Genomic DNA, 10,819 nt, shown 5'->3' with positions numbered 1-10,819 from the left:
GGCTGGGGGAAGGCAGGGATGGGTTTATTATGGCTGAATGCAGTCTCTAACTGGTGCACTTAGTATATGGTCAATTTTTATAAATGCTTCGTGGGTAGTTGAAATCAATGTATTCTACATATATTCACTAGATGGAGCATATAATTTGTGTTTAAAAGTCTTTTACACATTTTAAAATATTGGTCTCTGTCTTAGCTCAGGCTGCTATAACAAAAATACTGTTGACTGGGTAACTAATAAACAACAGAAATTTATTTCTCACAGTCCTGGAGGCTGGAAGTCCAAGATCAAGGCTGGTAGATTTGACATCTGGTGAGGGCCCACTTTCTGGTTCATAGATGGCCATACTCTCGCTGTGTCCTCATGTGGCAGAAGGGGAGCAAGAGAGCTCTCTGGGGTCTCTGTATAAATAAGGGCACTGATCCCATTCATGAAGGCTACATCCCCATGACCTAGTTACATCCCAAGGGCCCCACCTCTTAATACCATCCTCTTGGGGCTGAGGCTTCAGCATGTGAATTTTGGGGAGCACAAACATACAGTCCTTAGCAGTTTCTGATCTATCATATACTGAGAAGCCTCTCAGTATATGATACTCTCCCACCATAAGTATGGATTACTGAATAAGTCTTGTAATTCTGTCAATTTTAAGTTTCATATATTTTGAAGAAATGGAATTAAATGAAAATATTTTTGACATTTTATAAGTTTCCAGATAATTGTTCCTTTTATTCTTATAGTGACCATCTTTCTCCCTAGCAATGAATATTCAACCATTCATCATCATACTAGCAAATAATTATTTAGTGCTTATTATTACTAGATAGTAGCTACTACCCTAAACTTCGTATCTTTTAGGTTATTTAGTCCTCACAGACTTTCAGGAAGGTACTGGTTATTATCCCCAATTCACAGATGAGGAAACTGAGGCCTGGAAAGTTGAGGTGAGTTTACAGAGGTATGTAAGGTAGTAAGTGACAGAGTCTGGCTCTTTCTACAGAGCTTCACCCCAGGGGGCCATTCTCCATTTTAACCTGTACTCACATGATTCTATTTTTGTGTTTTAAAGTTCTTTAATTGAGGCATAAATTAGGTAAAATTTCATAAGTTTTAGTGTATACCTTAATGAATTTTATATATGTCTATACCACCCACATCAAATATAAAATATTTTATCTCCCCAGAAGTTTCCCTTGGGCCCTACCCCAGTCAATAAGCCCCATCATCAGAGGTAACCAGTATTCTGACTTCTATCACCATAAATCTGTTTTTCCTGTTCAGAGAAATAGAACCACACAGTATGTGGTTCTATTTCTTGTGTCTGGTGCCTGGTGTCTGGTGTTTTCACTTAATATAGTGCCCATGAAATTTATCTTTGTCACATTATCAGCAGTTTATTCTTTTTTTAATTAAATTTTATTTTTTTTACATCTATATTGGAGTATAATTGCTTTACAATGTTGTGTTAGATTCTACTGTATAACAAAGTGAATCAGCTATATGTATACATATATCCCCATATCCCCTCTCGCTTACGTCTCCCTCCCAACCTCCCTATCCCACCCCTCTAGGTGGTCACAAAGCACCCAGCTGATCTCCCTGTGCTATGCAGCTGCTTCCCACTAGCTATCTATTTAACATTTGGTAGTATATATATGTCAATGCTACGCTCTCACTTCGTCCCAGCTTATGCTTCCCCCTCCCTGTGTCCACAAGTCCATTCTCTACATCTGTGTCTTTATTCCTGTCCTGCTCCTAGGTTCATCAGAACCTTTTTTTTTTTTCTTTTTAGATTCCATATGTATGTGTTACCATACAGTATTTGTTTGCTTTTTCTGACTTACTTCATTCTGTATGACAGACTGTAGATCCATCCCCCTCACTAAAAATAACTCAATTTCATTTCTTTTTACGGCTGAGTAAAATTCCATTGTGCATGTGTGCCACATCTTCTTTATCCATTCATCTGTTAATCAACACTTAGGTTGCTTCCATGTCCTGGCTATTGTAAACAGTACTGCAATGAACATTGTGGTACATGTCTCTTTTTGAATTATGGTTTTCTTGGGGTATATGCCCAGGAGTGGGATTGCTGGGTCGTATAGTAGTTCTATTTATAGTTTTTTAAGGAACCTCCATACTGTTCTCATAGTGGCTGTATCAATTTACATTGCCTCCAACAGAGGGTTCCCTTTTCTTCACACCCTCTCTAACATTTATTGTTTGTAGATTTTTTGATAATGGCCAGTCTGACCGGTGTGAGGTGATACCTCATTGCAGTTTTGATTTGCATTTCTCTAATGATTAGTGATGTTGAGCATCCTTTCATGTGTTTATTGGCAATCTGTATATCTTCTTGGAGAAATGTCTATTTAGGTTTTCTGCCCATTTTTTGGATTGGGTTGTTTGTTTTTTTGATATTGAGCTGCATGACCTGCTTGTATATTTTGGAGATTAATCCTTTGTCTGTTGCTTCATTTGCAAATATTTTCTCCCATTCTGAGGTTGTCTCTTCGACTTGTTTATGGTTTCCTTTGCTGTGCAAGAGATTTTAAGTTTCATTAGGTCCTATTTGTTTGTTTTTATTTCCATTTCTTTAGGAGGTGGGTCAAAAAGGATCTTGCTGTGATTTATGTCATTGATTGTTCTGCCTATGTTTTCCTCTAAAAGTTTTAGAGTGTCTGCCCTTACATTTCAGGTCTTTAATCCATTTTGAGTTTATTTTTGTATATGGTGTTAGGGAGCGTTCTAATTTCATACTTTTACCTGTAGCTGTCCAGTTTTTCCAGTACCACATATTGAAGAGGCTGTCTTTTCTCCATTGTATATTCTTGCCTCCTTTACCAAAGGTAAGGTGACCATATGTGCGTGGGTTTATCTCTGGGGTTGCTATCCTTTTACACTGATCTATATTTCTGTTTCTGTGCTAGTACCATATTATCTTAATTACTGGGGCTTTGTAGTAGAGTCTGATGTCAGGGCGCTGATTCTGCCAGCTCCGTTTTTTTTTCCTTTCCCTCAAGATTGCTTTGGCTATTTGGGGTCTTTTGTGTCTCCATACAAATTGTGAAGCTTTTTGTTCTAGTTCTGGGGAAAATGCCATTGGTAGTTTGATAGGGATTGCATTGAATCTGTAGATTGCTTTGGGTGTATAGTCATCTTCACAATGTTGATTCTTCCAATCCAAGAACATGGTATATCTCTCCATCTGTTTGTATCATCCTTAATTTCTTTCTTCAGTGTCTTATAGTTTTCTGCATACAGGTCTTTTGCCTCCTTAGGTAGGTTTATCCTTAGGTATTTTATTCTTTTTGTTGCAGTGGTAAATGGAAGTGTTTCCTTAATTTCTCTTTCAGATTTTTCATCATTAGTGTATATGAATGCAAGAGATTTCTGTACATTAATTTTGTATCCTGCTACTTTACCAAATTCATTGATTAGCTCTAGCAGTTTTCTGGTGGCATCTTTAGGATTCTCTGTGTATAGTATCATGTTACTGCAAACAGTGACAGCTTTACTTCTTTTCCAATTTGGATTCCTTTTGTTTCTTTTTCCTCTCTGATTGCTGTGGCTAAAACCTCCAAAACTGTGTTGAATAATAGTAGTGACAGTGGGCAAGCTTGCCTTGTTCCTGATCTTAGAGGAAATGGTTTCAGTCTTTCACCATTGAGAACAATGTTGGCTATGGGTTTGTCATATATGGCTTTTATCTGTTGAAGTAGGTTCCCTCTATGCCTACTTTCTGTAGAGTTTTTATCATAAATGGGTGTTGGATTTTGTCAAAAGCTTTTTCTGCACCTACTGAGATGATCATATGGTTTTTATTCATCAATTTGATAATATGGTGTATCACATAGATTGATTTGCGTATATTGAAGAATCCTTGCATTCCTGGGATAAACCCCACTTGATCATGGTGTACAATCCTTTTAATGTGCTGTTGGATTCTGTTTGCTAGTATTTTGTTGAAGATTTTTGCATCTATGTTCATCAGTGATATTGTCCTGTAGTTTTCTTTTTTTCGTTAAATCTTTATCTGGTTTTGGTATCAGGGTGATGGTGGCCTCATAGAATGAGTTTGGGAATGTTCCTCCCTCTGCTATTTTTGGAAGAGTTTGAGAAGGATAGGTGTTAACTCTTCTCTAAATGTTTGATTGAATTCGCCTGTGAAGCCATATGGTTCTGGGCTTTGGTTTGTTGGAAGATTTTAATCACAGTTTCAATTTCATTACTTGTGATTGGTCTGTTCATATATTCCATTTCTTCCTGGTTCAGTCTTGGAAGGTTATACCTTTCTAAGAATTTGTCCATTTCTTCCAGGTTGTCCATTTTATTGGCATAAAGTTGCTTGTAGTAGTATCTTAGGATGCTTTGTATTTCTGCGGGGTCTGTTGTAACTTCTCCTTTTTCATTTCTAATTTTATTGATTTGAGTCCTCTCCCTCTTTTTCTTGATGAGTCTGGCTAATGGTTTATCAATTTTGTTTATCTTCTCAAAGAACCAGCTTTTAGTTTTATTCATCTTTGCTATTGTTTTCTTTGCTTCTATTTCATTTATTTCTGATCTGATCTTTATGATTTCTTTCCTTCTGCTAACTTTGGGTTTTGTGTGTTCTTCTTTCTCTAATTGCTTTAGGTGTAAGGTTAGATTGTTTATTTGAGATTTTTCTTGTTTCTTGAGGTAGACTTGTATAGCTATAAACTTCCCTCTTAGAACTGCTTTTGCTGCATCCCATAGGTTTTGGATTGTCGTGTTTTCATTGTCATTTGTCTCTAGGTATTTTTTGATTTCCTCTTTGATTTCTTCAGTGATCTCCTGGTTATTTAGTAACGTATTGTTTAGCCTCCATGTGTGTGTGTGTTTTTTACGTTTTGTTCCCTGTTACTCATTTCTAATCTCATAGCGTTGTGGACAGAAAAGATGCTTGGTATGATTTCAGTTTTCTTAAATTTACTGAGGCTTGATCTGTGACCCAAGATGTGATCTATCTTGGAGAATGTTCTGTGCACACTTGAGAAGAAAGTGTAATCTGCTGTTTTAGGTAGGAATGTCCTATAAACTTTCTTTCTTGATAGATGAATGTCTTGGGTGAGTCTAGATGTAAACCACTGTGAGCTATCATAGGGTATCACCTGCTTTATACCCAATTATTCAGCATGATAAGCATGTGCTGCTCAATGGATCTTTTAGTGAAGTGCTCTGGGAGCAGTACATGATCTTACCACACTGTGTTTAGAGGGATCCGACAAGGTCTTGCTGGAGAGTGTGTACTCCTCAGACTCGGCTTTGGTTTTCTTCATCCTTTTGAACCATGTCCTGTACTGCTCTTTGACCTGTAGATGCAAAACGTGGTCTGGGTCAGAACAGAGAGGAATGAGGATGGGAAGAGTTTTGAGTGGGAGTCAGACAGTGATACCTGATGGCTTAGGAGGCAGTACACCAGGAAGATGAAGACACCCAGCAGGCTGTTGATGATGGTGAAGAGGTAGGCCATGATGTGGGCAGCCGGTCCCACCTGCAGGATTCCCAGACACCATGTGCATCCCAAGAGGAAGAGCTGAGCTGTGGCTTTAAATGTCATCATCCTGGGTAGGAAGCGAAAGGAGGCTCGTGATGCACCCTGAGCAAAACAATCAAAGCCATTTCTTTTCTACACCATGGATGCCTCTGACTGAGTTGTGGCCACTCTGATATTTACTGTCAATGATTCTTGAAAAGAAATGCTTTTTCGATCCTGGATGGCATTTAGACTTGGACTGAAGTTCGTAGTGACACTTCATAATGTGGGTTTCAGTAATATGATGTTGCATGAATATCCCCAGTTTCAATCAACCGATATTACTGTGGATGTTCTGTACACCTGGCTGTGTGTTGGACCCTGTGCATTAAAAATAACAAGGGCAAGATTTTTGTTTTCACAAACCTTACAGTCTACTGGAAAGCCAAACACAAATGGTCAATGATTAATTTGTGAATATTAGGTACCTCTGTCCTTGGTCCCTCCAATGCTGTTCCTATCCTTTTCCTCTCTATGAACTGACCCAGAGCATGCTTTGCCCAGATGATTCATTCTTTGTAAACTTGAGGAAAGCAAAGCACATCCCTAGCCTCTTAGAAGATGTGATATGTGGCTAATGAACCTGATTTCATCAGGTAGCGCAGTGTGGTTGAGGGTAGCAGGAGGAGCTTAAATAAAGGTATGGGCAGGAAAGGGCATCCTGGGTTCTGGGTCAGGTATGTAATTTCCTAAGTGGTTTATAAGGATGTAAATGTTCTCAGGACCTTTCTCATAGAGTCATGGTAGTAATCCCTGTTTTTCAGAACAAAGTGAATTCTCTTTGTAGCTGAGGTAGTTTCATTTTTGGGTTATAGACGAATGGAATGTTTCCGGCTTGGGTGTCAGCAGAAGAACACTGTATCTGAACTTCCAAGGTGTGTGGCTGTACATCTTCCCTCAAGTCTGCTTAGAATTCCTGTGAATGTACATCAGGAGCTTGGAACCGTATGGCCTCACTCCCGGGTCATGCTTTTTATGAGGAGCAATGTGTACCTCTGACCCATCTCACCTAGTGATCCAGAGAGTGGACATCATCAGTGTTGAGAGCTTGTTTTTCACAATCCAGAAGGTTATCAGGAAATTAATCTGCAGAAACACCATAAGGCATATTGAATACATCCACACCTGCTAAATGTTCCTCCTGGCTCATCCAACACCTAAACCAGCAGGTAGGAAGGTTTTTTATTTCACTACAGTCATAGAACACCAGACCCAACACCCAGTAACTCAGTTTGCATGGGAATTTACATCTTTAAACACTGAAAGTCCCGTGTCTAAGGAAACAATCCTTCTTGGTTTTAAAGTGGAAATTTCTGCATCCTGGGCGTCCACTCATTCCTGAACAAACTGGAAAAACTGGTCACTCTGCCTATACTCCTCTTTACACCTCTGCTTTTGATTCATGCTCAACCAGATAGGAAGGATGCTCTGATGTCATCCATTACTCACAGAGAAGATGGTGCAGACAGGGCCAAGAAAGGTCCATATAAATCCTTTGTCTGTGTGGAGCCAGCATCTATGAGAGAGGTGGAAGGAGATTCAAGAATATATTGGCCTTACCAGTCCCCTCCACCAGGAAGTCTACACAAGCCACTGAACCAACATTACCCACTGGGGGCAGACAGCAAAAACAATGGGAACTACAAACCTGCAGCCTGCAAAAAGGAGACGCCAAACACAGTAAGTTAAACAAAATGAGAAGACAGAAATATGCAGCAGATGAAGGGACAGGGTGAAAACCCACCAGAGCAAACAAAAGAAGAGGAAATAGGCAGTCTACCTGAAAAAGAATTCAGAATCATGATACTAAAGATGATCCAAAATCTTGGAAATTGAATGGAGAAAATACAAGAAACGTTTAAAAAGGACTTAGAAGAAGTAAAGAGCAAACAAACAATGGTGAACAACACAATAATTAAACTTCTCTAGAAGGAACGATAGCAGAATAACTGAGGCAGAAGAATGGATAAGTGACCTGGAGATTAAATAGTGGAAATAACTACTGCAGAGCAGAATAAAGAAAAAAGAATGAAAAGAACTGAGGACAGTCTCAGAGACTTCCGGGACAACATTAAACGCACCAACATTCGAATTATAGGGGTCCCAGAAGCAGAAGAGAAAAAGAAAGGGGCTGAGAAAATATTTGAGCAGATTATAGTTGAAAACTTCCCTAACATGGAAAAGAAAAGAGTCAGTCAAGTCCAGGAAGTGCAGAGGGTCCCATACAGGAAAAATCCAAGGAGAAACACACCAAGACACATATTAATCAAACTATCAAAAATTAAATACAAAGAAAAATTATGAAAAGCAGAAAGGGAAAAGCAATAGATAAAAAAACAAGGGAATCCCCATAAGGTTAACAGCTGATCTTTCAGCAGAAACTCTGCAAGCCAGAAGGGAGTGGCAGGACATATTTAAAGTGATGAACGGGAAAAACCTACAACCAAGATTACTCTACCCAGCAAGGAACTCATTCAGATTAGACGGAGATATTAAAACCTTTCCAGACAAGCAAAAGCTAAGAGAATTCAGCATCACCAAAGCAGCTTTACAACAGCTGCTAAAGGAACTTCTCCAGGCAGGAAACACAAGAGAAGGAAAAGACCTACGAAAACAAACCCAAAACAATTAAGAAAATGGTAATAGGAACACACATATCGATAATTACCTTAAACATATATAAAATAAATGCTCCAACCAAAAGACATAGACTGGCTGAATGGTTACAAAAACAAGGCCTGTATATATGCTATCCACAGAGACCTGCTTCAGACTTAGGGACACATACAGACTGAAAGTGAGGGGATGGAAATAGATATTCCATGCAAATGGAAATCAAAAGAAAGCTGGAGTAGCAATTCTCACATCAGACAAAATTGACTTTAAAATAAAAACTATTACAACAGACAAAGATGGACACTACATAATGATCAAGGGATCAGTCCATGAAGAAGATATAACAATTGTAAATATTTATGCACCCAACACCAGAACACGTCAATACATAAGGCAAATGCTCACAGCCATAAAAGGAGAAATCGACAGTAACACAATCATATTAGTGGACTTTAAACCCCACTTTAACCAATAGAGATCATCCAAAATGAAAATAATAAGGAAACACAAGCTTTAAATGACACCTTAAACAAGATGAACTTAATTGATATTTATAGACATTCCACCCAAAAACAGCAGAGTACACTTTCTTCTCAAGTGCTCATGGAACATTCTATAGGACAGATCACATCTTGGGTCACAAATAAACCTTGGTAAATTTAAGAAAATTGAAATCGTTTCAACTATGTTTTCCGACCACAATGCTATGAGACTAGATATCAATTAGAGGGGGAAAAAAATGTAAAAAATCGAAACACAATGGATGCTAAAAAATATGCTGGGGCTTCCCTGGTGGTGCAGTGGTTGAGAGTCCGCCTGCCAATGCAGGGGACACGGGTCTGTGCCCCGGTCCAGGAAGATCCCACATGCCACGGAGTGGCTGGGCCCATGAGGCATGGCCGCTGATCCTGTGCATCTGGAGCCTGTGCTCCGCAACGGGAGAGGCCACAACAGTGAGAGGCCCATGTACCGCAAAAAAAAAAAAATAATAATATATATATGTATATATATATATATACATATATATATGTATATATATATATATACATATATATATGTATATATATATATGCTACTAAATAACCAAGATATCACTGAAGAAATCAAACAGGACATCAAAAATACGTAGAAAAAAATGACAATGAAAACATGACGACCCAAAACCTAAAGGATGCAGCAAAAGCAGTTCTAAGAGGGAAGTTTATAGCAATACAATCCTACCTCAAGAAACAAGAAAAATCTCAAATAAACAAACTAAACTTACACCTAAAGCAATTAGAGAAAGAAGAACAAACAAAACCCAAAGTTAGCAGAAGGAAAGAAATCATAAAGATCAGAGCAGAAATAAAAGAAATAGAACAAAAAAAAAACCCAAAATAGCAAAGATCAATAAAACTAACAGCTTGTTCTTTAAGAAGATAAAGAAAATTGATCAAGCATTGCCAGACTCATCAAGAAAAAAAGGAAGAAGACTGAAATCAATAGCATTAGAAATGAAAAAGGAGAGGTAACAACTGACACTGCAGAAATACAAAGGATCATGAGAGATTACTACAAGCAACTATATGCCAATAAAATGGACAAACTGGAAGGAATGGACAAATTCTTAGAAATGCACAACCCTCCGAGACTGAACCAGGAATAAATAGAAAATATGAACAGACCAATCACAAGCACTGAAATTGAAACTGTGATTTAAAATCTTCCAACAAACAAAAGTCCAAGAACAGAAGGCTTCACAGGCGAATTCTATCAAACATTTAGAGAAGAGCTAACACCTATCTTTCTCAAACTCTTCCAAAATATAGCAGAGGGAGGAACACACCCAAACTCATTCTACGAGGCCACCATCACCCTGATACCAAAACCAGACAAAGGTGTCACAAAGAAAGGACTCTACAGGCCAATATCACTGATGAACATAGACGGAAAAATCCTCAACAAAATACTAGCAAACAGAATCCAACAGCCCATTAAAAGGATTGTACACCATGATCACGTGGGGTTTATCCCAGGAATGCAAGGATTTTTCTATATACGGAAATCAATCAATGTGATACACCATATTAACAAAATTAAGGATAAAAGCATATGGTCATCTCAATAGATGCAGAGAAAGCTTTCGAAAAAATTCAACACCCACTTATGATAAAACCCCTCCAGAAAGTAGGCATAGAGGGGACTTATCTCCACATAATAAAGACCATATATGACAAACCCACAGCCAACATCATCCTCAATGGTGAAAAACTGAAACCATTTCCACTAAGACCAGGAACAAGACAAGGTTGCCCACTCTCACCACTATTATTCAACATAGTTTTGGAAGTTTTAGCCACAGCAATCAAAGAAGAAAAAGAAATAAAAGGAATCCAAACAAGAAAAGAAGAAGTAAAGCTGTCACTGTTTGCAGATGACATGATACTATAGATATAGAATCCTAAAGATGCTACTAGAAAACTACCAGAGCTAATCAATGAATTTGGTAAAGTAGCAGGATACAAAACTAATGCACAGAAATCTCTGGCATTCCTATACACTAATGATGAAAAATATGAAAGTGAAATTAAGAAATCACTCCCTTTTACCATTGCAACAAAAAGAATAAAATACCTAGGAATAAACCTACTGAAGGAGATAAAATAC

The 10,819-nt window shown here is 38.2% G+C and overlaps 1 protein-coding gene across 1 annotated transcript in view; it reads right to left on the bottom strand.

Annotated features, from left to right (window-relative positions):
- Positions 1-5,009: 5,009 nt before the first annotated feature.
- Positions 5,010-10,819, bottom strand: part of LOC132421666 (adhesion G protein-coupled receptor E2-like) — a 28,425-nt gene continuing 22,615 nt past the window's right edge. Inside the window, 4 exon segments of the mRNA XM_069540504.1 lie at positions 5,010-5,333; positions 5,417-5,585; positions 6,567-6,643; positions 7,007-7,073. Of these exon segments, the coding sequence (XP_069396605.1) occupies positions 5,187-5,333; positions 5,417-5,585; positions 6,567-6,643; positions 7,007-7,073 (460 nt within the window). The 3' untranslated portion in view covers positions 5,010-5,186.

Source organism: Delphinus delphis, chromosome 3, assembly GCF_949987515.2.
Source record: "Delphinus delphis chromosome 3, mDelDel1.2, whole genome shotgun sequence".
Classification (NCBI taxonomy): domain Eukaryota; kingdom Metazoa; phylum Chordata; class Mammalia; order Artiodactyla; family Delphinidae; genus Delphinus; species Delphinus delphis.
The sequence above is the reverse complement of the archived record's forward strand: the minus strand, read 5'-3'. Positions and strand labels throughout refer to the sequence as shown.